Source organism: Podarcis muralis, chromosome 2 (genome assembly GCF_964188315.1).
Source record: "Podarcis muralis chromosome 2, rPodMur119.hap1.1, whole genome shotgun sequence".
NCBI lineage: Eukaryota > Metazoa > Chordata > Lepidosauria > Squamata > Lacertidae > Podarcis > Podarcis muralis.
In genome coordinates, this window is record NC_135656.1 from 5128837 (window position 1) to 5156132 (window position 27296).

At 44.5% G+C, this 27296-nt stretch overlaps 1 protein-coding gene across 7 annotated transcripts in view; it reads right to left on the bottom strand.

Annotated features, from left to right (window-relative positions):
* Positions 1–17091, bottom strand: part of B4GALNT1 (beta-1,4-N-acetyl-galactosaminyltransferase 1) — a 57516-nt gene extending 40425 nt beyond the window's left edge. Inside the window, exons 1-3 of one of the 7 annotated variants that reach the window (XM_077923781.1) lie at positions 16984–17091; positions 15504–15692; positions 15173–15309 (exon numbers count right to left, since the gene is read on the bottom strand). In XM_077923781.1, the coding sequence (XP_077779907.1) occupies positions 15173–15186 (14 nt within the window). In that variant the 5' untranslated portion in view covers positions 15187–15309; positions 15504–15692; positions 16984–17091. Of the gene's footprint in view, positions 1–3126; positions 3149–8982; positions 9061–12565; positions 12773–15172; positions 15310–15503; positions 15796–16983 lie in introns of those variants that run through there. The other 6 variants (XM_028721336.2, XM_028721329.2, XM_077923782.1 and 3 more) reach the window with 6 other exon arrangements.
* Positions 17092–27296: the final 10205 nt, after the last annotated feature.

Here is a 27296-nt window from a genome sequence, read left to right on the forward strand (position 1 = left end):
CTGCTCTCAGAATAAGCCAACCAGAAATTGACAGGGTGCAAATCAGATTCGTAGCAACGGAGAGCACATCATCACCAGCAATATTGTGAAATGGACAGCAAGTCAGAAGCCCATTAGAGTCACATCTGATTTAATAGCAAACACAGCTAGAAAGAAGATGTGCGTATTTAAAGGAGCTAGGGAACTTCTAAAGTATTAAATAATTGTTGTTATGCACTCACAGAATCCCAGTTTGGGATCTAAACCAGACATGCAACAAAGCCAATCTCAATCACTTCCCTGCTATTAGGATATGATAGTCTCCAAACAGCCTCATTTAGCCTCTAGCTGAGCTCCAATCATTACTCCGACCCAGGCCTGCTCAACATCTGACCCACAGAGCAGAACACGGTCTCCAGCCAGATATTTTTGCCCACCAGATGCTTCTCTCTCCCCCAAAAGGTTTAAGGCATTTCAGTCAGTGGCAAAGTCAGGTTTACCACATGTCACCAAAACATGATTATACAAGAAACCCTCAAAGCAGTTGACAAAAAGATAAAAGAAAAAATACAATACATTATTGACACCATGATTTTAGGATAAATACGACCCCCCTTGTCCCCCTCCCCAAAGCTACATGCCACTGGAGGGGGGGAGGGGGAGGGGGCTGGATCAGGACACTTTAACCCTTTCATCTGCCATCATTTCCCCACTCTGAATTGCCCTCCCCATGTAGCTCCTATTTGCCCTGCAGGAAGGAAATGGTTTGACCCCAAGTCCCTAACAGGTCACCATACAGGTCTGGTGAATAGTGTTCACTTTGGTCAGCTGCTGCAAATTCCTACCTTGCTTACTTTTTGTTTTGGAGTTTTGTTTTCCCTCTCTTTTCCAAAAATTCCAATCAAAACTCAAACATCATAGTTTTGGGTCTTCTCTCAGCCTCCCCATCCCCATACCACTTCCTAGAACAAGAATGTAAGTGAGTTACCAAGGGTCTTGTAAATGAACAGTCAATCAAACAGCCAGGACAGAGTGCAGCAGTTATATTTACATGGGCTTGGCAGGGTGATTGTGGAACAACTCCTAAATAAGCCCCACTTCATCCTTTTTACTGCACATTCATGGTGATCTGTGCTTGTGAGGCCATCGTGGTTGTCACACGTGATCCCACTTCCAAAGCTATTTGCACCTGCAAACAATAATTTGGGGCAACGGCAGCACCAGATTTAAGGTGGTGCAGGCACAGGGTGCCAAGCCAAAGGGGGCACAAAACTGAGAAGATCCATTTGGGGGCATAAAATTTTGGGCTCGAACATGGTGGAATATTACGAAAAATTACCATAGCCCACCCCTGGGGGCAGGTATATTATTTCACATGCTCAATGAGTGCATATCCTGTCACTTTCTCTAACACAAATGTTCCTTGTTTATTCTTGTTCTGTTTTGGTTGCACTACAGCTCCTCCAGCCAGCAGTAATGTGGTAGCATTGGGGAAGCATCACAGAACAAGCCAAGCAGTATAAATCCAGAACTAGAACATGTTGCAGAACACACACACCGTTGAACGGGGGGGGGGGGGGGGGGAGGAGCTGTAGGACTGCCACCTCACCCACCAGAGATCCTATCTATAGCCTTAGGTTCTGAGGCAATGGGAGAAGATTCTGTCGCACTCCCCATTCTGTTCCTTCACTAGCCCCTCTGCCTTCCCTCTTCCCCTCCACCTGTTGCAAGAAGATGTCCTTGAGGAAGTTGAGCAAGGGGACCAGTGGAGAAGCAGCAGTTACATCATTCATTGCTTCCTCATAACTATTATACCTACAGCCAGGATAAGGAAATCACACTAGCGATTGCCTGAGCAGATAATGATATTGTGACATACCTGTAAAAGAAAAATAAATTTACTCTAGGATCTTGAGAACAAGGAAACTGACAACTCATGGAGAGGAGTGGGACTGAGGGAAAGTCCTTCCTGGAAAGTGATGCAACTCATAAACTACATGCTTAAATAAACTTCCTCCAGGTGAAATCATTCTAGCCTCAGCCCTTCCATCAGAAATCTCTGGGTGAAGCCAAACATTTGAGTCATGTTAGTTATCCCATCCTAGGGATAGAGAATTGGGAACCTCAGAGGTTCAATCTGGCTCCCAGGTGCTTCCCATGCCAAGGCTATATCTTCTTACCCTCTCCTCCAATGCCAAGACCACCTTCCCTAATAACATTCCCTGGATGAATTCTAAGAGCCCGCATCTCCGACTGAGCTGGGTAGGGAGAAGGCTCTAAAGCCCAACTCTGCTGCCATTTACTATGGGAAGTAAGGCATAAACAAACCCTTTGCCTCTGTGTCCTGGGCTCACATGGGAGTCTGGGGGCTCATCCACATCGCCATTTGCTCCGCTGCTTCCCCTCCCCCCGGGGAAACCTGATCTTCAGCCCTGAATCGGAACAAACAGCAACAACTTAACAGCTTGATTGTATAAAACCTCTCAGCAGTTTACAAAAAAAAGATACAACATACAATTCTGAATAAAAAAGTAACAATAATAATTTAAGGCCAATGCATACAGAAAGCCATCAACTGTCTCCACAATAATTCATCACAAATCTGCAAGAGTAGAATATGGTGATTTGAGGTTCTTTCAGGATTTAATACGATATCTATCGAGATTCGTTATCTGTGTGGGGTGTGCATGCATGTGTAGATGTACATACTTTGCTCTCAAGAAGCAGAAAGAGAACAGGTTGCTACAGATTGTAGAGGTTACTTTGCACACAAAAATAGTAATAATGGGAAAATTACTGCGTATACTGAGAAACTACAATTAAGTGATGCTTAATTTAGCAATAAAGTCAAAATATGGCTCAACTTTGGTCACCTCCCACTGTTCTCAGAATGGCCAAGGCATCAGACTCGACTCCTTTGAACATTGCACAAACTATGACACTTTTTGACATTGCAATACAGCAGTGACATCTTGGCAAACTGAATATTGCTTTGTCTTTTCTGAGACAGATTTCATTAAGTTCCACTATATAAGAAGTCAAAACACAGAAACCTTTTGAATATAAAAATTGCTAACCTTGAGCTCCAGTACTCGTCAAATAACCAAATTGTTGTTACATTTTTAGTTAATAAAACATTTAAAATACCTGGGATGAAAATCTGCACTGGTTCAGTCACAAAAACGATGCACAACAATGCTGGAAGCTGTAGTCCAGAAACATCTGGAAGCCATCACATTAGACACCCCTGATCTGGAAGAAACCACCGCAACATTGAAGACTATTCAGAAGCTTCAGCTGGTGCAGAATTTGGTGACCAGGTTGCTCATTGGAGCAAGGCAGTTTGAGCATATTACACCAATCCTGGTTGAACTGCACTAGCTGCCAATTAGTTTCTGGGTTCAGTTCAAAGTCTTAACTGTCTCAGGACTGCAATAGCTCAAGGTCTGCCTCTCCCCATATGAACCTGCCTGTACGCTATGATCATCCCCTGAGGCCCTTCAAGAGCCTCCTCCATACGAAATCCAGAGGATCAGTGGTGTAGCATGGGTTGCCAGCCCCTGGGGCACGGCCCCTTCCTGCAATCCAGTATTGAACCCCATCATTGTTACTAATGAACTTACAAAGTAGAAAAAACCTGCATGCCTAGTTCATTTCATCTCCATTTAAGAGAGAGTTGGTGTTGTTTGAAAGTCAGTTGAGAGTTGGGAGTTGGAGAAGGAAGGTTGAGTCTGTGGGTTGGTCCAGTTGTGTGGTGAGAGAGTGAGAGGAGCTGTTAGGTGGAGTCAGATAGATAGTTGGGATAATCAGTTTGAAGTTGTTAGTTGTTCGTGCCTATAAAAATAAACATGATTAACAACTGTCTGGACTCCGTGTATACCCACGGGTTGGTGGCAGCCAAGAGGCAATCACAGTGGTGGCACAGGGATCAATAGACCGTCAAACGTCCGGGGACCCTGTGTGATCGCCACAGTCGGTTTCATTTGTTGAGACATTAGTGTTACATTAGGGGGGGAAGGGGAAAAGAGGTGGAGTGGGTGAGGGTGGGGTATCAGCCTGTTCTTTTTTGGAAAAGTCTCATTTCACTTCTCTTCCATGTTTGTTTCAGCAGGTACTAGTCATCCGCACCCTTTCTTTCATATAATCACTAATAACCCCCTCCTCCCCCCCACGTGCACTAAGAACCCCACATACACACCCTCTGACTCCATCCATATGCTTGCATACATGGTTCAAACTGTACATGGTTCAAAATGTAAGATCCACCAAGTTCAAATACAATTGTGTCCAAGCCTGAAATCTTTGGTCACCTCCCACTGTTCTCAGAATGGCCAAGGCATCAGACTCGACTCCTTTGAACATTGCACAAACTATGACACTTTTTGACATTGCAATACAGCAGTGACATCTTGGCAAACTGATTATTGCTTTGTCTTTTCTGAGACAGATTTCATTAAGTTCCACTATATTAGAAGTCAAAACACAGAAACCTTTTGAATATAAAAATTGCTAACCTTGAGCTCCAGTACTCGTCAAATAACCAAATTGTTGTTACATTTTTCGTTAATAAAACATTTAAAATACCTGGGATGAAAATCTGCACTGGTTCAGTCACAAAAACGATGCACAACAATGCTGGAAGCTGTAGTCCAGAAACATCTGGAAGCCATCACATTAGACACCCCTGATCTGGAAGAATCCACCGCAACACTGAAGACTATTCAGAAGCTTCAGCTGGTGCAGAATTTGGTGACCAGGTTGCTCATTGGAGCAAGGCAGTTTGAGCATATTACACCAATCCTGGTTGAACTGCACTAGCTGCCAATTAGTTTCTGGGTTCAGTTCAAAGTCTTAACTGTCTCAGGACTGCAATAGCTCAAGGTCTGCCTCTCCCCATATGAACCTGCCTGTACGCTATGATCATCCCCTGAGGCCCTTCAAGAGCCTCCTCCATGCGAAATCCGGAGGATCAGTGGTGTAGCATGGGTTGCCAGCCCCTGGGGCACGGCCCCTTCCTGCAATCCAGTATTGAACCCCGTCATTGTTACTAATGAACTTACAAAGTAGAAAAAACCTGCATGCCTAGTTCATTTCATCTCCATTTAAGAGAGAGTTGGTGTTGTTTGAAAGTCAGTTGAGAGTTGGGAGTTGGAGAAGGAAGGTTGAGTCTGTGGGTTGGTCCAGTTGTGTGGTGAGAGAGTGAGAGGAGCTGTTAGGTGGAGTCAGATAGATAGTTGGGATAATCAGTTTGAAGTTGTTAGTTGTTCGTGCCTATAAAAATAAACATGATTAACAACTGTCTGGACTCCGTGTATACCCACGGGTTGGTGGCAGCCAAGAGGCAATCACAGTGGTGGCACAGGGATCAATAGACCGTCAAACGTCCGGGGACCCTGTGTGATCGCCACAGTCGGTTTCATTTGTTGAGACATTAGTGTTACATTAGGGGGGGAAGGGGAAAAGAGGTGGAGTGGGTGAGGGTGGGGTATCAGCCTGTTCTTTTTTGGAAAAGTCTCATTTCACTTCTCTTCCATGTTTGTTTCAGCAGGTACTAGTCATCCGCACCCTTTCTTTCATATAATCACTAATAACCCCCTCCCCCCCCCACGTGCACTAAGAACTCCACATACACACCCTCTGACTCCATCCATATGCTTGCATACATAGTTCAAACTGTACATGGTTCAAAATGTAAGATCCACCAAGTTCAAATACAATTGTGTCCAAGCCTGAAATCTTTGGTCACCTCCCACTGTTCTCAGAATGGCCAAGGCATCAGACTCGACTCCTTTGAACATTGCATAAACTATGACACTTTTTGACATTGCAATACAGCAGTGACATCTTGGCAAACTGATTGCTGCTTTGTCTTTTCTGAGACAGATTTCATTAAGTTCCACTATATTAGAAGTCAAAACACAGAAACCTTTTGAATATAAAAATTGCTAACCTTGAGCTCCAGTACTCGTCAAATAACCAAATTGTTGTTACATTTTTCGTTAATAAAACATTTAAAATACCTGGGATGAAAATCTGCACTGGTTCAGTCACAAAAACGATGCACAACAATGCTGGAAGCTGTAGTCCAGAAACATCTGGAAGCCATCACATTAGACACCCCTGATCTGGAAGAATCCACCGCAACATTGAAGACTATTCAGAAGCTTCAGCTGGTGCAGAATTTGGTGACCAGGTTGCTCATTGGAGCAAGGCAGTTTGAGCATATTACACCAATCCTGGTTGAACTGCACTAGCTGCCAATTAGTTTCTGGGTTCAGTTCAAAGTCTTAACTGTCTCAGGACTGCAATAGCTCAAGGTCTGCCTCTCCCCATATGAACCTGCCTGTACGCTATGATCATCCCCTGAGGCCCTTCAAGAGCCTCCTCCATGCGAAATCCGGAGGATCAGTGGTGTAGCATGGGTTGCCAGCCCCTGGGGCACGGCCCCTTCCTGCAATCCAGTATTGAACCCCGTCATTGTTACTAATGAACTTACAAAGTAGAAAAAAACTGCATGCCTAGTTCATTTCATCTCCATTTAAAGGCAGAAATGGTATTTGTTAAAATTGTGTATTGCTCTCTTCGTGCTCAAAGCAGCACCTATGGGATGCCCAGGCTTCCTCCCACTGGGGTAGTAGCAAGCTCAGACCTGCTTAGTTCCATAAAAACAATTACATTAGGACTTGCAGTCCATTTGCTGGCCGTGCCTGAATTATTAGCAGGCACTGCTCAATTCTCAAGGCACCCTGTTCTTTTTTAAAAAATGTATTTTTTATTAAAGATGTCTTGTTTACAATGTATGTGCAATGTCTCTTTATTCAAGGAACATTTTCTACAGGTCGGTGTGGCGTTTGCCTCCTAGGTGGGTCATAAGGAAAGGGTTAAATGAGTGTGATGTGATTGGCCAGTGAGAACCCGAGGGGAGGAGGTGGAGTTAGAGAGTTGGTGTTGTTTGAAAGTCAGTTGAGAGTTGGGAGTTGGAGAAGGAAGGTTGAGTCTGTGGGTTGGTCCAGTTGTGTGGTGAGAGAGTGAGAGGAGCTGTTAGGTGGAGTCAGATAGATAGTTGGGATAATCAGTTTGAAGTTGTTAGTTGTTCGTGCCTATAAAAATAAACATGATTAACAACTGTCTGGACTCCGTGTATACCCAAGAGAAACGGGTTGGTGGCAGCCAAGAGGCAATCACAGTGGTGGCACAGGGATCAATAGACCGTCAAACGTCCGGGGACCCTGTGTGATCGCCACAGTCGGTTTCATTTGTTGAGACATTAGTGTTACATTAGGGGGGGAAGGGGAAAAGAGGTGGAGTGGGCGAGGGTGGGGTATCAGCCTGTTCTTTTTTGAAAAAGTCTCATTTCACTTCTCTTCCATGTTTGTTTCAGCAGGTACTAGTCATCCGCACCCATTCTTTCATATAATCACTAATAACCCCCTCCCCCCCCCACGTGCACTAAGAACCCCACATACACACCCTCTGACTCCATCCATATGCTTGCACACATGATTCAAACTGTACATGGTTCAAAATGTAAGCTCCACCAAGTTCAAATACAATTGTGTCCAAGCCTGAAATCTTATACAAATTCAAGTCAGTGACAGCACACAAAGGGATCCACAACAACCCCTTTAAGCAATTAAAAGTGGGAATTTAAATCCCATAGGCTTCCAAGGGATAACACTCAAAATGTTGGTTCTTCTGACCTGCTGGATTTCTGCCTGTCATACATCGGTTAAAGGTACATAAACTCTGCCAGGGGGGAAAAGGTGCCAGTCTTTATGCTCAAGGTTACCTTACATATACATGATGGCACACATACACAGCACCCTCAGACTCAATGCCTTGCAGGGCTTTAAAAGCCTAACTGATCTGGGAGAATCCACTGCAGCATTGCTGAAGCTAAGCGGGTGCAGTTGAGTTCAGATCAGTCCCCTGGGTGGAAGATCACAGGAGCCCAGTTCAAAAGTTACACAATACCAACCTAAGTTCCCTTGGGTAGAAAGAGCAGAGATAATAACAAGAACATCTGCAAGGAGCTGCTATCCCATGCCCCAATTTCTCATGCATGTCCCAGGCTGCACCACCTGGTGTCCTCAGGCACAGTGATGCATGCCAAAAGATACACACCTAACAGACTTTCACCAGAGGGCAGACATGCATTGTATTAAGGGCGTGGCTACTTGGCTTGGCTCCACACATGAATTTGTCTTACGAATAGGGCTAGGGGAGCCCAGCTTGGGTATGAGCAAGGTATTCTCATCTGTTTCTCTGCTTTACTGGATTTATGAGCCCCAGTATCATTACTGGGACTGGTCCGGATTCTTTTCTTGCCTCTGGGTGCCTTTTTAGGTTCAAAGCTAAGTTAAAATCTCAACAATTACTGTGTCAAGTTCAGTCACCTTCCACCCTTCCACTTGATAAACGGGATCCTGACAGAACAGATAAGCTCCAAGTTTGTTAATTTTTGCTTATCTCACAGTTCACATTCTTCCGCTCTCCAGCTTCCAGGTTAAAATAACAGTTAATAAAACAGTTAATAAAACGCTTGGTTTAAAACAAGTTAAAATCAATTAAAACTCGGGTGAAATCTGTGGAGCTCTGGAGCTGCCTGCCCTTTCAGGGACTGAGCAAGGTATTAATGTTTGCGGAAAAGCAACAGCTATGGGGCCGTGCATCTGCTTTGCATGCAAAGGCCTTGGGTTCCATCCCTGGTATCTCCAGGCAGGGCTGTAACGCTCCACTCTCTGAAACCCTCGGAGCACTTCGGTTAGTCAGTCTCAACCGTCCTAAACTTGAGATATTTAAGGCAGCTTCCTGTTTAATGAACAAAAATATTTTCTAGTCTGTTGTTGACATCAGAAAGGTGAAAGTTATTTATAAATGATGGAAGTTTGAGGTTGCATGTAGGAATTTGAGATATAGCGGTTAAGATTGTCTGAAGAAAGAAGAAAGAAAATTCAGAGTCCTTGTCTCACACAGAAAGTGGTGAACCCTCCCAGCTCTCACCTGGGAGCTTTCGTTTCTTCTTCCAGTTTCTCACTCAGGGTCCCTCCATCCGTCCACCACCTTCATGTGTGTGTAATCCTGGAACCCAGTAACGGCCCAGAGCAGAGGACACCAAAGGAAAACAAAAGAAAAGAGAAGAAATAAGATAAAAAGGAGGGACATATATATGAGAAAAGAAACAAAGGGAAAATAAAAATAAAACAGGACTTTCGAATTTTTGCTTGTGAGTTGCCCCCCAAAAAACTATTCAAAACATTCACTCCGTTAAGCAATACTTCCCCAATCTTCAGACTCACAAATATCAGCAATGAATTTTCTGTAATCAAACCTATCAGCTATGTCAGGGACAGTCCCAGAATTACGAAAGCCATCTCAGCTTCTCATTTGATCCCAGAATGTCCCTATTTCATCCATGAGTGCCGCTGCTGCCGAGCTCAAAAAAGAGGAAGATCCGGCACTTGTCCAGAGCAGCCGAGAAGGCAAGGGAGCCCCTGTAGCCTCTCCATGGCCGCTGCTACTGCCCCACTTCCTTGGGCAGCTCATAGCAGCTGCTAGAGAGCAGACGAGAAGAGGCTGCCACTGCCAAGGCCCAGCCCTGTGTGAAGTGCTGGCTCTGAGGGGCAGGCAGAGGGCAAGGGCCGCCCTGGGAAGGAAGGAAGGGGGAGCAGAACGGAGAGCAAGGAGTCTTGATTAAAAAAACAACAACTTTGTGCATCTACGTCTAATCTTGCCCCTTTGCCCAGCATGGACAAAGGTCAGAGTCAGAGATGATGGAAGTTGTAGTCCAACAACATCCAAAGAGTCTCAGGTTCTCCATCTCTGCAACAGAAGGTGCTGGTGCTAATTCAAACATCTCTGGTTTGTTCTAGGGTAGCATGTGACCTGATTCACCAAACACATTTCCCCTAAACTTTTTACAGGTAACCAGGCTGGGTCTGGTTAACAGATAAATAAACAGGCACATGTACACAGTGATGGACCTCAGACTCCTCCTCTCCTCATCCCTTCCAGAAATGCAACAGGCTCTGACACTGACCCATGGAACCCAGGATGTGCTCAAGGAAGAGAGAAAGGCACTCTGCCCATGCTCAAAGGTCATTTAATCGCCAATTGTTTCATGAGTTTCCTGGGCACAACTTGGAACCAGGTTCCAGGTCTAAGAGCCAATTCATACATGTGGCTTAAGTTGCCACCATAGTCTTAAAAAAATGATCTTAACTTCCTTTCTTCATTCAAAATCTACATTACAAAATACCTTTCTCAAGCAATGTTAAAGATGTTAGAAAGAAAACAGTGTGCAAGCTTTTGCCTTCTCCAGAACTATTATTCAGCAGACAGAAAGGGGGCAGCGAAATGACTGGTGTTGAAATCATGCATGGAGTCTGCATTTAGTAAGCCTTCAGAAAGAACAGGAAGAAAGAGGGAACAGAATGGATCTTGATTTAAAAAACAAAACTTGGTGCGTCTACATCGAATATTGCCCCTTTCTAAAAATAAATAAATTTCTGGGTATTTCTTTTTGTAAATCTACCAAGTAATAAAATAAAAATAAAATAAAATAAAATAAAGGGGTTTTCTCAGGACGGGGGAGGGCATGTCTGCTATGTCCCATTAGGGAGGTGGTGGTTCCCACCCATCTTCTGATGGGAAATGCTCTGCAAGGGGGGGGGTACAAAAATGGGGGTTCAAGGAGGGTCAGTTGAGAGGAGTGAGAAATGTCCCTATTTTCATCTGAGGAATGTTGGAGGGTATGCATACATTTAAGCACTCTTACCACTTAGTCATGGAGAATCCTGGAAATTGTCATTTGTTAAGGGTGCTGAGAAGTGTAAATCTGAGAAGTCAGCAACTTTAAACTACAGTTCCCAGGATTCATGGACTGTTAAGATTGCTTAACATGTTTGGTGTGGATGTGATTGCTGTTTGCTTCATCCACACTATACATTAACACACATTTAAAACACATGACTTTCCCTAAAGAATCCTGAAACCTTAACAAGCTACAGTTCCCAAGATTTCGGAGGGGGAGCCATGTGTCCTTGGAAGGTGGTGGACTCTCCTTCCTTGGAGGTTTTCAAGCAGAGGTTGGGTGGCCTACTGTCATGGATGCTTTAGCTGAGATTCCTGCATTGCAGGGGGTTGGACTAGATGGCCCTTGGGGTCCCTTCCAACTCTATCATTCTGTGATTCTATGACTGTACAGGTCAGCAATGCAGCTGAAGAATGGAGGTCAACCACCAACTCCAAATAAATGGCAGCAACATCCTCCAAAGTTCAGGATCCACTAAAATTAAAAAGAACACATACAAATGAAAGTAACCCATTACCAAGTTTGGGGTCCCAGCTGATTAAAATATCAGAGGTGGGAGGAAGAAAATAAAACACTGAGATCCAGTTAGGAGAATAGCAAGAACACCAGTCAAGCTTGCAAAAATCTATCATTTGCCTGATAATAAATGTTGGAAATGTAAAGAAAATGAAGGTATATTCTTTCACCTTTGGTGGACGTGCCCAAAGATTAAGGCTTTCTGGGAGATGATCTATAATGAAATGGAAAAGGTATTTAAATATACCTTCCAGAAGAAGCCAGAGGCCTTTCTTTTGGGCATAGTCGGCCAATTGGTGCCAAAGAAGGATAGAACTTTCTTTATGTATGCAACAACAGCAGCAAGGATACTGATTGCAAAGTATTGGAAGACACAAGATTTACCCACCCTGGAACAGTGGCAGATGAAGGTGGTGGACTATATGGAATTGGCAGAAATGACTGGCAGAATCCGAGACCAGGGAGAAGAGTTGGTGGAAGAAGACTGGAAGAAATTTAAAGACTATTTGCAGAAATACTGTAAAATTAATGAATGTTAAAATGATGTTGGATTGAAAATAAGTGGTATTGGTAATAAGATTAATAAGAACATGTAAATACGGATGGATAATGGATGAAAATATATAGTTATAATAGGTTAAGATATAGAGTAAAGATAAATGAAAGAGGGTAAGGATTTGCTGAAATGTTTTTTTAAACGGGAGTACAAAAAGGGGAGGTGTGAGGAGGTCAAGGAAATAAGTAAACGAGTCTAAAGATATTGAAAAATGGATTTATTTTTTAAATTTTTCCTTTTTAGCTATTAGTTTTTTCCTTGCACTTTGTATCTCTCTTTTTTTCTCTCTTTCCTATGTGTGTTTCCTAGTTTGTTAATTTTTGTTTTAATTTTCTATGGTTTTTTTTTTTTGTAAAACTTTATTCTGTAAACTTATGTTGTTTTTTTGTAAAACCTTGAATATTTAATAATAATAAATATTTCTTTTAAAAAAAGAGAGAATAACAAGAACAGATAACTGCAGTATAGAAATGGGAAGAGCATGCCTCATAGCTGCAAAAATAACCAAGGGTTCACTATATGAAAATTTGGCTATATGAAAAGAATAATGAGAGGAAATGCGCAGTTCGAACTTCCCTTTCCTTTGCAGAAATAGGCTCTGGAACTGGGTAAATTAAGGAAGCTTGTTCAAAGAGTCCTTCCAACCTCCCACCCATGCTCATCAAGAAGTCACTGGGCTGTGTGACAGCCCCTCCACCAACCTGAGAAGTTGCTGAGGATTGTCCTATCGGCCAGCCCTTGGGTCTTCATCTGCTGTTGCTGAACGCCACGTAGGCTCTGAGCAAGACCTCCCTCAACCAGGATGTGATTGTGGATGAGGAGGCTGATTTGGCTTTGTTTCACTGAGAATCAAACAGCCAGGACAGAGTGCAGCAGTTATATTTACATGGGCTTAGCAGGGTGGTTGTGGAACAACTCCTAAATAAGCACCACCTCATCCTTTTCACTGCACATAGAAGCCTAACAAACGTTTATTTGCAACCTCAAACCCGTTTTGCAGGTCTCTTCTCTGTAGGCAGCCTGGCACCTCCCCGGCTATACCTGGGAGTAAATCCCCCTGAACTTAATAGACTTCCAAATCGACTTGCTTGGGATTGGGCAAAAGGGGAGTGGGGGGGGGGGGAGAGAGAGGAACCTTAGCTAACTTTGCAAAGCCTTGCAGAGGCAGCTGCATGCACCTTTGCATTTTGTGGAGGATGGCAGCACTAGAACGGGGCTTTTCTGCAGTGGCTCCCCATTTGTGAAATGCTCTCCCCAGGGAGGCTTGCCTGGCACCTTAATTGCATATCTTTAGGCACCAGGCAAAGACCTTTGTCTTCAACCAGGCCTTCAGCTGATTAACATTCTATGGCTTTTAAAATGTGTTTGTGGGATGGGAGTTATTGATTTGTTTCTGTTTCTGTTAGATAAAGGAATCTTTATAATAATATAAAAGTGTATAAGCATATATCATCCTGATATTAATCATCCCAAAATTAAACAATGAACAGTTACAAATGGAAAGGCCTGGGAGGGTGGAAAAACCAGGGCAGACCAGGTATTCCCCCCCCCCCCCAATCTTTCAAGTTGTTTTCATATTTGTTTCCATAAAATTGGGGAATACAGAAACTTTGAGGGGGGATATAGTTACCCCCAGTTTATACCCCCTCTGGACTTCCAATCGCTATGAACAGTTCCAAAAATGTGTTTGGTTGCCTATTACAAGCCATTTTATAATACGCTAATTTGATTATTATGAAAGTTCTGATTATTACACACTACTATTATTGTTGGCAGGGCAACTCACATCTTGTGGTTTCATTAATTATTTGTAATATAATTACAAATAAGTTTGACTCAATCTGCTATTCTGTTCACATAAACTTCCTTCCACAGTTCACAATCTGACCTGTTAGAAGGAAGGATCAAGAACAAAGTTCTCTGATTAGGATAATATGGTGGCCTAAAGTGACAAGATAAGGCAAGGCAGCTAACAGGCCTTGAGGGAAGGCAGTGGGTTAAGGAATCTCTGTGCCAAGATCACTCACTCTCTGTTTATGCTTAGGAGGCCTCACCCAGTGTCTGGCTGTTTGTTATATGGAGCTAACCCCTCCTCCCCCCCCCAGGTAGGCAGGATGGGAGTCGGGGAGGGGGATGCAAATTCTGACAATCCAGAAGAGACTAGGTGATTACAAGATGGAATGGTTGCCATGTGCAGAGCAAAATTAGAAGGTCTGTGGTGAATGTACTCAGCCATGAAGTTTACCAACACCACATATACAAGATTAGAATTAACACACAGGAATGGAATTAACTCCAATCCCAATTCCATGTTAGATAGAAACCTACTTCACTGTAAGCATGAACTGAAAAGATGTGCACGTGTATACACAGCCACATTTTTTATTTACAACAATCCTATATTTATTTACAGTGATCCTATATTTGCCAACTCAGAAGCAAATCCCACCAAGTTCAATAGGACTAAGGCTGCAATGCTAACCTCACTTGCCTGAAGTACTACTGAATTCAATAGGTCTTACTTCTGAGGAGACACAGCTAGAACTGCAGCCTGAGTGTGCAAAGAAACACAATATGGAGCTGCAATCTGACAAGCACATAGCTGAACAAAGGTCTCACTAGACACCGTGATTTCTGAGTACAAAGACATAGGCTTGGGTTACAAGTCAGTCTAACTTATGTGACAGTTGGTTATTGCTTTTTTTAAAAAAATAAAGAAATTGCACACACCCAGAAATGCAGTAGGAATAAGAATCCAAACCCAGTTTCCTAATCTAAGTCATGCCCATACGGCACATGTGCTCTGAAACAGGCAACTGGCCTTGGACCATGAGCCTTATGTAAACCTTGTTAACAGCAGCTGTGCAATTCCTCTAGCCATCCCTGGGTCTGGTTTCTGGCAGATCAGAGATATACCTGTGCCATTCAGACAAAAGGCAGTTCCCACCTCACCTTCGCTTTCTAGGCAGGTCGCCCCACTATTGAAGCACATTCAATCCTGGACTGGAAGGGAAGAGAATCCCTTTCCGAACATGACTGCATCCTGGGGCCTGTTCCCAGGGCTTCCCTTTGGTTGGTAATTCAATTAACAAGCTCTCTTTGGAATAAATCCCAGGCATAAATGAGACGGTAAATTCTATCGTGGGAGGCGGGGGAGAGCCAGAAAGCTAAAAGAAATGCCAGCTGCACTTAGGACTCGCCCCCTCCCCACATTACCTAACATGACCAAATAAATAAACCCCGGTGATATTATAAAGAATTAACCCATTCAGGTGACAGGGGGAGGCGAAAGCTCTTGTCTCCTGTACCTATAAAACGCCATTGGGAACGAAATAATTGGCTCCACACCATCCGCATCTGTCCTCCATCGGGACCGGATCCAGGCCTGCTGTTGCCACCACTCAGGCCCAATTGTGACAGACTCGTCTATCCCCGCACCAAAAGACTGCAATGATGAGAGAGAGATATAAAATCTCTTTTTAAAAACCTGCCCAGCCAATCAATGCAGTCGATTGGCTGGGCTCCGGCCCCCACCCCCGCCAGCCCCACCTAGCTACAAATCACAAAAGCCAGGCTGGTCCGGGCATCGGAGCGCCGAGACGCCGGCTAGCTCTCCGCGGACGCGGGCAGAGACGGTACCTTGGTCCCGAGGAGGAGGAGGAGGAGGAGGATGCGATATAAATCGGAGGAGCTGCACGCTCAGCGCTGCAGCATCTGCCTCGCCCCCGTCTCCCGTGCCATTTTCACATCGCCGCCGCGCGTCCTCCTCTCTGACCTCAGGGAAATCTTCCGGCTTCCAGATTTCACGTGTGGCAGGTTTTCGTTTTGCTGTAAAGGAATAACAGGTACCCTGCTAGCAGAAAACCACTCGCCCCTCCGCCCAAGGAAGCGAGAGCAGGCGGGGAGCAGCCAGGGGAGCAGCTCCGCCCCGCCCCTAGCGGCCGAGCCGGGAATCGGAGCAGGAGGAGTCTGCGCGGCAACAACCGCGACCCGGAGTTCACACGTGGCGCGCGTTGTGGGTGGGTGCAGAAACGGTTCCCACTCACCCACTTGCATGCATGCATGCATCCACATATGGGCGTGTCTCGGGCGCTCTAGCGGGGAGGTTTAACGACTAAGAACAAAAGATAAAGGCTTCCTCACGCCTCAAGAGTTAACATCTAAACTTTCAGCGTTAATAGAAGCATAGAATTGTAGAGTTCGACTTCACCCCCAAATCGTCTCCCAAGAGTGATATATGCGAACCAATAAGATCAATAACAGAACCATGGAATTATAGGGACAAGAGGCATCTAGTCCAGCCCCCTGCAATGCAAGTCTCTTTGGCCCAGGGCTGGATTTAGGTACTCTATAAGCTTAACAAGCTATAGCTTAGGGCCCCAAAAAATTCAAAGGAAAAAAACCTGGATGTACATTTCCAAAATATAACATAAAAAACAAATAAAATAAAACCTACATACAGCAACAGGGTTTTGTGTTGTGTAGGCTCCTATGATGTAAGTACAGTGGTACCTCAGGTTACAAACACCTCGGGTTACAAACACTTCAGGTTACAGACTCCGCTAACCCGGAAGTAGTACCTCGGGTTAAAAACTTTATCTCAGGACAGTGGCGTAGCGTGGGTTGTCAGCACCCGGGGCAAGGCAAGTAATTTGCACCCCCTAACCCGTGGATTTTAGCACTCGAGTGCGAGCGTGCCCCCCCCCCAAGATGTTGCGCCCGGCCCCCCTGCACCCCCACGCTACGCCACTGCTTCAGGCCCCCCAATAAAACATTTGAGGGGGCCAGTCCCCCAGTTGATGGGCACTGCCAATGTGATCAACTATGCAGGGCGGGGTTTACTTGCCTCCCCCTCCCCAATATCATACTGTATTCACGTTGGCACCCCGGATGAACTCAGCGGGGCTTATGTAAGAGGGTGAAGGTCAGGCTGGCAGCGCAAATAAGGGCCCCGCTGCTGAAGGCCTCGCCCGCCATGACCTCCTGGTCCACGGGCAGGGCAAGAGAGTGCCTTTTCCTTGTGGGGGGGAGTCTTAAATTTCAAACCATTATTATTATTATTATTATTATTATTATTATTATTATTATTATGAATATCTAATGTGCGTGGTTTCTCTACCTCCACCGACGACTCGCCACGTGCGAGGAGGAAGGTGGGCTCCCTTCACCTCCCCGTCCCCTCAAGGGAAAGGGAAAACGACGTGAGGAAAAGCGACGCGGGACAGCGAACGAGCTTCTCCTCAGAGCCTTTTCCCGCCGCCCCCTCGCAAGATAGCCCTGAAGCCGAGCGCGGAGTGAGGGGCGGGGCCCGGCGGAGTCTCGCTGCCCCCCAACGCCTCTCGAGGCAGCATGAGGGGCGCCGCGTCAAGGGCGCCCACGGGCACAGCGGCGGCTCCTGTCAGGGCACGAGGCGGGCCCGGCGCCTCTCCCCCACCCACCCCGTCCGCCCACCCATATCCCGCTCAGGAGGGGCCGGTGGGCTGGCAAGCGCCTCACAGCAGCAGCACCAGAGAGGGAGAGAAGTCCGCCTCCCGCCGCCTCTTCATCCCCAGCAGCAACTTCCCTGCCCGGCTCCCCGCCACTGCCGCCTCCTTCTCTCCCTGCTTTGCAGTAGCAGCCGCCGCCGCCGCCACCGCTCCTCCTCTCCTCCCGGGGACGATGCTCTGGCTCCTCTGCGGCAGCTCCCGAGCCGTGTCCCCGCGGCGCCTCCGCTCCCCCGGGCTCCCCTTCGTCGCCTGGCTCCTGCTGCACTACCTGGGGGCAGCGCCCATGGCCGGGGCTTCCTCCTTCCCGAGACATGGGGCTCTGCTATAGCCTGTGCCCGAGGCTCTTCGGCGACTCCGGAGGCGGCAAGCGCCCCCCCAGATGTTGCGCCCGGTGCGGCCAGCCCCCCCCCCCCGCACCCCCCACACTACGCCACTGCCTCAGGATGAGTGCGCACTGGCGGTGCGGCGGCAGTGGGAGGCCCCATTAGCTAAAGTGGTACCTCAGGTTAAGAACAGTTTCAGGTTAAGAACAGACCTCCGGAACGAATTAAGTTCGTAACCAGAGGTACCATTGTAATGGGCCCCGCCTGCTAGCCTGCTCCCTAAAATACCACTGGTTTGCTCATTTCTATATATAGGGTGCATACATTCTGCATGGATTGGTTGCATGACAACATGTTCAAATGGCTCTGGATACCTGTTAGGTCCATAAATTACCATATAGCATATATTCAACACAAAAAACAGCGACAATTTGTTGTTGACAAAGGACAGCTGAACATATAAAGGGCCCCATTACCTTCAGGAGCTTAGGGCCTCATCAAACCTAAATCTGGCCCTGGGCAGACACAACATGGGGCTTGAACCCACAACCCTGAGATTAAGAGCATGCGGTGGCGATCACCTTGGTGAGGCTTTAGCATACATCGCTCCTTCCCTGCTTCCTTGACATTTAAGTCACAACACCAGAGATGAGGGATCTCTTTTGGTTCAAGGGGTGCATTACCTCAAGGGAAATTACATACCAGTGACGGGCAGTTCCAGAGGCAAAACATGGGGGGGGGAGAGAAACAAATATGCCTCTTAAGGTTTGTACCATAAGCCAAAGTCAGAGGTCTTGATAGATACAGATCTCCTGCATAAGTAGTTAAGGAGGAGAGTGCAGGGCTGGGCCATTAAACACGGGACCTCAGGAAAGTCCTGGAGGGCAGGCAAAGAAACTTGGTGAGGTTATTTGGCCCCCCTAGGCCTGAGGCTCCCCACCTCAGCTCTCCATACTTCTTTCTGAGTACATAGGATTATACTGTGAATTCCTGTTTGCCATGCAGCTGTTAAAAGCACAGGAGCCCTGTCAGGAAAAAGAGTTGGCAACTTCCCCCTTTTCGCTTAGAGAACAGGAATCATAGCAGACTGCCTGTTATAAAGAGAAAATAGAGCGAAGATTGCAAAGCATTTTATGTACTAGATCGGTATATAAAAGAGGGGTGTTATAAGCTTGGGGCTGTTATGCCAGTTTTCTAAACTTGCTTTTTAACTGCAGCCTGACACACACAAGTAGGTGGTGCTTCTGTGGTGATACAGGGATGGGGCTCAGCTGCCCAGCTTCCGGGGTTGAGATGTGGAGGCACATGGAGAAGGGCCTCAGAAAATGAGAAGTAGAGCTGTGTGTCATCCGCGTATTGCTGCAACGTACTCTAAACCATCAGCGGTTTCAAGTAGATGTTATACAGCAGAGGGGATAAAACTCAACCCCAATGAAGGCTCCACGGGCCTGAAGCAACACCCAAGGTTATCATGACCATCCAAGTAGGACTGGAACCGCTGCAAAGCTGCGTCACCCACCCCTACTTCAGACAGCCACTCCAGAAGGATACCATGGTCAACGGTAGCAAAAGCTGCTGAGAGGCTGAGGAGAATTAACAGGGACACATTTCCCCTTTCTCTCTCCTGACAGAGCTCATCATACATAGCGACCACAGCAGTTTCTATGCCAAAACTGGGCCTAAACCACGATTGAAATGGTTTTAGAAAATCAGTTTCCTCAGAGAGCACCTGGATCTGGTCTGTGATGAGTGCTTTTTTCCCCTAGAAAAAATATTGCTATTTTTCAATAAAATGAGGTGCCAGAACTCACCATAAACACCTCCCTTGTTCTCATACCTTGGGTTAAAGTCGCTCCAGGTTTTTGTGAGGATAAAATGAGGGGGGAGAGGAGAACTCCTTGACCTCCTTGCAGGAAATGGGGGCTATAAATGTAATTATGTGATTTGTACGTGTGATAGGAATGTTATGGTCTTAGATATATGGTAATCTTCATAAGTGTACCAACCAAGCACATACATAGATCAGCACAGGAAGACCGACCTGAAGCCATTTTGATTCCTAAACTGAGCAAATGTTTTCTCTGCAAGGCCAAAGTGGGAAACCTCCCCATTGTCTCTTTCCTCACAAATCCTGCCTTAAGGGCACATTTAAGATATGAATAGGGTGTGAGCCTGTGACCTGGCCCAGGAACTAAGTATTTATCATTACAAAAGACTAGCCAGGCTCCCCAGGCAATCCAATCAAGTAACCTGCCAGACAGGAGATAAACAACGACAGGAGAAAAACAACATTAAAATTTCTGTTTTAAGACTGCCTTTTTTGTGATGTAGGTATGATGTATCTGACGGGTGGTCTTAGGTTACACCCTTTCTGTGATGGATGGATGGATGGATGGATGGATGGATGTATGATGTTTCTGGGAGTGGTCTTGATCTACAGGGTGGCAATTTCAAAAGTCTTTATAAGGCCTTGCACGCCATTTTTCAGGGTTCCTCTTCCTCTCCTGCGGGTGGGGGGAGCACCCTGTTGCAACAGTTCAATAAAGATCAGGCTTACTAGCTGCTTTGCTTCTCAATATTCTCTGGTTGGCCTCTGTTATTCTCTCCTACCAATAGGGAACCTATGTAAGGACTCTATATGGGCTCTTGGATACCCCATAAGGGTAAAGGGCAATTTTTGTTTACAACATACCCCACCGATCTAACTGGGTTGCCCCAACCACTCTGGGTGGCTTCCAACACATATAAAAACATAATAAAACTGTTAAATAGTGGGTGAACATATCAAACGACACAGCGATTCTCCAAAGCAGCTCTTTATTTGTAAGCTGGAACAGAACTGAACAGCAAACAGCTCAGCTGGCCTGGTTTTATAGGCAGCCGGCTGTCAACCTTGTAGCAACAACAACCCAGGGTTTCCCGCCTAAAGGTTTTTTTTTTTAATAAAATTTTTATTAGGGTTTTTAGAAAAAGAAAATAGAAAAAATACAAAATAAAAGTAGTTAAAAACAATCAATCTTTTCATCACATTATTTTTCATTTACTTGTTTCCCGGACCTCCTCATACCTCCCTTTTTTGTATTCCAGTTCAATTTATTAGCTCAGCAGTTTCTTTCCCTCTTTATTCTACCCTGATCTTTAATCTTATGTTATTATAACATTAAATTTTTACTTATAAAAAAACCATTTTTTCATATTCTTTTATACCATTACAGCTAGAAACCACTTAATTTCAATCCAACATCATTCTAACATTCATTAATTTTACAATATCTCTGTAAATAGTCTTTAAATTTCTTCCAATCTTCTTCCATCGACTCTTCTCCCTGGTCTCGGATTCTGCCAGTCATTTCCGCCAATTCCATGTAGTCCATCACCTTCATCTGCCATTCTTCCAGAGTGGGTAAATCTTGTGTCTTCCAATACTTTGCAATAAGTATTCTTGCTGCTGTTGTAGCGTACATAAAGAAAGTTCTATCCTTCTTTAACACCGATTGGCCGACTATGCCCAGGAGAAAGGCATCTGGTTTCTTCAAGAGGGTATATTTAAATACCTTTTTCAATTCATTATATATCGTCTCCCAGAAAGCCTTAATCCTTGGGCACGTCCACCAAAGGTGAAAGAATGTACCTTCAGTTTCTTTACATTTCCAACATTTAGAGAATTGCTGACGGACCTCAGGAAGCCCAAATAATATACTTATTAAACCCTTGCAGTCGCTAGATACCTGATTAATGTTTTATTTCAAAAGAGGAGAAATGGATCACTGTATGACTCTGACAGCTTAGCTAAACTTAAGAACCATCAATAAGTGCCAGAACTAAGACGCATACCCCCCAAAATCTGATGGATTTGAATTGCGGTTTACATAGAGGGAGCTTATTGTGTATAGTGCTTACTTAACTGAAGTAAAATTGGTTTTATATGGGTGTTTTAACTTGTAACTGTTTAAATTGTATTGTTTATGGATAAATTCTGATGTATTGTTTTCGATATGGGCCAATGGCCACAATAAATTTATCTATCTATCTATCTATCTATCTATCTATCTTCCAACATTTATTATCGGGCAAGTGATAGATTTTTGCAAGCTTGACTGGGGTCATGTACCACCTGTATATCATTTTCATAATATTCTCTCTTAGGGCATTGCATGCCGTAAACTTCATACCTGTGGTCCATAACTGTTCCCAGTCAGCAAACATAATATTGTGTCCAACATCTTGTGCCCATTTAATCATAACAGATTTCACCGTTTCATCCTGAGTATTCCATTTCAACAGCAAGTTGTACATCCTTGACAAAATCTTAGTTTTGGGTTCTAACAGTTCTGTTTCTAATTTTGATTTTTCCACCTGGAAGCCAATTTTCTTGTCCAAATTATATGCCTCCATTATCTGATAATAATGAAGCCAGTCTCGCACTTTGTTCTTTAGTTTCTCAAAACTCTGCAGTTTTAGTCTATCTCCATCTTGTTCCAAAATTTCCCAATATTTCGGCCATTTAACCTCCATATTGAGCTTTTTCTGAGCTTTCGCTTCCATCGGTGACAACCACCTTGGGGTTTTATTTTCCAATAAATCCTTATATCTTATCCAAACATTAAACAATGCTTTCCTAACAATATGGTTTTTAAATGCTTTATGCGCTTTGACCTTATCATACCACACATATGCATGCCATCCAAATACATTGTTAAAACCTTCCAAATCCAAAATGTCTGTGTTTTCAAGAAGTAGCCATTCTTTCAACCAGCAAAAAGCTGCTGATTCATAATAAAGTTTAAAGTCTGGCAGGGCAAATCCACCTCTTTCCTTTGCATCTGTTAATATTTTAAATTTTATTCTAGGCTTCTTGCCCTGCCAGACAAATCTTGAAATATCTCTCTGCCACTTCTTGAAACAGTCCACCTTGTCCACAAAAACAACATTCTAGGCAATACATTCATTTTTATAGCAGCAATACGGCCCAGCAATGAAAGCTTCAAATTTGACCATATTTCTAAATCTTTTTTCACTTCAACCCAGCATTTTTCATAGTTATCTTTGAATAAATTCCCATTTTTTGCTGTCATATTGATCCCCAAGTATTTAACTTTCTTAACCACTGTTAAACCTGTCATGTTCTGAAACCTCTCTCTCTCAATTGGTGTTAAATTTTTCTCTAAAACCTTGGTTTCTGACTTATTCAGTTTAAACCCTGCGACCTGACCAAATTCTTGAATCAGTTCTAAAACCCTTTTAGTACTAGATTCTGGCTCCTGTAACGTCAATACTAAATCATCTGCAAATGCTCTCAGTTTGTACTGTTTGGCTCCGATCTGTATACCTCTTTCAAAGGTTGTACTAACCATTCCTTTAAAGATCTGTAGTATCTAGAAGTCAGTCCATCCAGTCCTGGAGATTTACCCAATTGCATATTCTGAATGGCACCTTCTATCGACTTCCGGGTTGGCGCGTCTGGCTAATGGCGGATTCCCTCCGAGCTCCGGAGGGAATCGGCCCAGCAGGGGATCGGGTCTTACCGTGCCGGCGACACGGGGACCCTCAGAAACCACGTACACGGGGTACGTGGACATGGTGACTCGGCGGGCATCGTAAGCGCCCCTCCGACCCGTGAAAGAGCCTTTTTAAAGGCTAAGGATCGGGTGCCAGGAGACGGCGTGGTGCTGTGAGTCTTCCGCTACCCCTGCCGGGCGAAGCCGCATGCCATTCTCCAGTCAGCGCTGACTTCTTCCTGCTAAATTCGGACTTAAAACAAAGAGCAACAACCCGTGAGTAATTTGAACATTGGATTACAAATTTTTCGATTTGAATTTGGTACGAACGGAGGAGATGAAAAAGGGAAGTCCGCCTCCTCCATATTGTTAACAGCGCAAGCAAGGATTTGACAGCTAAAGTTGCGGGACAATTTGTAACTGGATAAAAGATACTAATCTCACAGATTTAAAAGAGCTAAGCTAAGGTGCTGGAGGACAAGAGACTATTTTGTTTGAAACTAAGTATCACCCTACTCAAGCCCGGGAGCAACCCGAGTTAAGAGCCTGCCTAGACATAGATACTTTTGACAGCTGTCAAATTAGCTGTCAAAGTTGAAAGAATTGGAAATTGAAACTTTAGCCGATTAAATTGCCATAAAATATCACAAACAAGGAAAGATCGACACAAACAAGTTTGACTTTTGGATCGGAGAGGGAAAGATCATTAAAATCAGAATCCCTCTAGAGGGGACTTCTGGACATTGCAAGAATGGATTTAAAACAAGGAATACAGGAAATACGTGCTGACCTGAAAGAGCTGATCTCCTTTGTGGGAAAACTGATACAGAAGAATGAGAAAGGCCTTGTTTTGTCTATGAGCCCACCAGACCCGAAGCTATCTGAAAGTACACTAATCGACTTGAAAAGGGACTCATTGTGCAAAACACAGGCAGCTGGACAAAGGAAAAAACCCAAGACTGAGGAGGAAAAGACATCTGCCAAGCAAAAAGAGCTGAAGGAAGGGAAGGCTGAGACATTATATAAAAGAGAGGAGAGACCAAGATCTGCCAAGAAGAAATCCAAACTGACCAAGGTGAAAACAGGCCTATTCGGGACATATAGATTCATGAAACAGTGTTGGAATATGGAATACAAGCAAACAGGCCTAACTGAAAGAATTATTGCCAACACTAAGAATAAAAGTCTTCGATCCTGGGAGTTAAGCATGAGAGATTCTCGAAGAAATCGGCTTAAAGGAACTGTGAAAGATTTACGTGCCTCGGACGTGAGATCACCAGGCTAGAAAGATGGATTAAATGTACTTTGATTAAGGATTGAAACCGGGGGAGAAGGGTGGGACCTAACAGTCTGAAGGGGGTTGAAGTTCTTTTTCTACTTTTATTTTTATTTTTTTTATAGAATGAAGAATATTGGACAAGAATGGGGAATCTGTGGGAGGGAAAGGGTGGCAACTTTAGGAAAGATATCTTTCTTTTTTTTTCTTAGAAATATGCTTATATTTTTGTCTGTTCTATTATTTCGATATAGAGGATTAAGGGATATATGTTAATGCTAGCATAACAATGAACTAAAGTATAATTTTATAATTAAAATGATTTTAATCAAACTAGGGTTAAGTAATCTTAATAAAATAAGGTTTAGAATGTTCAGGGGAAAAACTTGCTAGAACAAATAAAATGGAGTTGGGAAACAATAGGAGGAGACGTGGGGAAGTCCTGAAAAGAAGTTATTGAAATTAAGTATGAAGAGGAGAATCTCTTTTTCCTTTCTTTTTTTCTCTTTCTTTTTCTTTTTTGGGTATATGTCTCTATGTTCCTGAGTTTTGATCTTCAATGTAACCTTTTTTGGAAAATTAATAAAGATTATCTTAAAAAAAAAAAATAAAGGCAAAAACACTGCCTACTATAACCAAAATAAAGTCACTAAAAAAAAAAATAATAAAAAAAATGAATGGCACCTTCTATCTCCTGTTCAGTTATTTTATAGCTCAACATTAATTTATTTTCTTGAGAGATTTTTTGTAATCCATTTTTTTCCAAAAATCGGTCTACATCGGTTTCTTTCTGTGGCCCTTGTGTGTATAGTTGTTTGAAGTACCTCTGGAAGCAATTTCTAATCTCAGCTGGGTTCTGTATGTTCCTTCCTTCCACTTCTAAATTAGTGATTATATTTAGTTTTTGTCTTTTTTTCATTTGCCAAGCCAACAGTTTCCCACATTTATTAGCCGACTCAAATGTCTTTTGTCTCATTTGTTTAATTTTCCATTCAATCTCTTGGTTCATCATTTTCATCAATTGTACTTGATATAACTTTATTTCTCTCAAGATCTCCTGCGACTTGGGTTTTGCTCTCAATTTTTTTTCCACCTTCCTTTATGTTCTCCAGAATTTTATCCTTCTTCTCATTCTGGATTCTCTTTTTTAGTGCGTTCTGTTGTATCAAGAACCCTCTCATAACAGCCTTACTAGCGTCCCAGATTACTCTTTTTTCCACATTGGTGTTCATATTTATCTCAAAGTAGTCTCTCAAGGTTTTTTGGGCCTTCTTTAACACTTCTTCATCTCTAAATAAGGTGTCATTCATCCTCCATCTGAAGGAACCAGTTGGTATTAGTTTCATTTCCATCTTGACAGCGTTATGGTCGGAGCAGGTTTTTGGGCAGATTTCCACTTTTCTAGTCTTTGGTGCCATTCCTCTAGTTACCCATAGTTACCCATATTTGGTCAATTCTAGTCCATGGACTGACATGGGACTGGCTTCCTAGCAAGACACGGGCTACTGGCCTTGCGGATTTCCTGGGCGGAGAGTTTAGCAGCTTCTGAGGCCACGGCCTCCTCAATGGTTTTCTGCAGCATGAGGTCTGGCTTGGCGAGGAGACGCCGTCGCAGACGGATGTCCCGGACCCCGCAGATGATTCAATCCATCAGGGCATCGTCTAAGTCTCAGAACTCGCAGTGCATTGCAGCCTGTCGGTGGGCAGCAGTGTAGTTGTTAATTGACTCCCCCTCTGCCTGGTTCCGGTGGTAGAACACATGGCAGACAGCAATCTTGGATGGCTTTGGCACGTAGTGGTTGCGGAGCTTCTCTTGAATCATGTCCCACGGCTCTGCCTGGACTGCTAGAGGCGCAACCAATTCTCGGGCCATCGCAAACACTTCGGGGCCACAAAGGCTGAGGAAGAGGCCCCGCTTCTGCTCTACAGACCCTCTTGTCAGCTGATTTGCTTGGAGGTAGCAGTCAAACCGAGCGAGGTAGAAGTCCCATGTTTCAGAGGCTGGGGCAAATGGCGGTAGAGGCACGACTGAAGCCATGGTTCCGGTACCGACGTGGAGGGCGATGGATGGAACACAGTGCTCTAGCCAGAACAGTCAGCTCTGAATTGGTTCTGCTCCATGATTTCGCTCAGTGTTTCAGCTCCGTGATTCAGCTCAGCTCAGAGGGTGGCCGCGTCTGGCTGTGCTCTGATGTCCATTGATCCCACCTTCATCGCCAGTGTTAAATAGTGGGTGAACATATCAGACAACACAGCGATTCTTCAAAGAGCTCGTTTATTCACAGGCCAGAACAGAACTGAACAGCAAACAGCTCAGCCGGCCTGCTTTTATAGGCAGCCGGCTGTCAACATTGTAGCAACAACAACCCAGGGTTTCCCGCCTAAAGTAACTGACGTGGACCTGAGTGAAAACTACATACATGATACTCCTGGTGGCTAGGGTAAAAACATTAAAAGCCTCCCTATACAGGGCTGCCTTGAGAGGTTTTATAGTCGCTCGTCACCTGTAGGGAGGGCATTCCACAAGGAGGCTGCCACCACCGAGAAGGCCCTCTGCCTGGTTCCCTGCAACCTTACTTCTCTCAGTGAGGGAACCACCAGAAGACCCTTGGAGGTGGACCTCAGTGTCTGGGCTGAATGATGGAAGTGAAAACACACCTTCAGGTATACTGGGCTGAGGCCATTTAGGGCTTTTAAGGTCAGCACCAACATGGAATGGTGCTCAGAAACATACTGGAAGCCAATCAATCAATCAATTGGGAAAGAGCATGGATAGGGAATATCAGGCTCGCAGGTTGTGAGTCCGTGATCTCCTCACAATAAGAAGGACTGAAGCCTTCCCCTCTCCC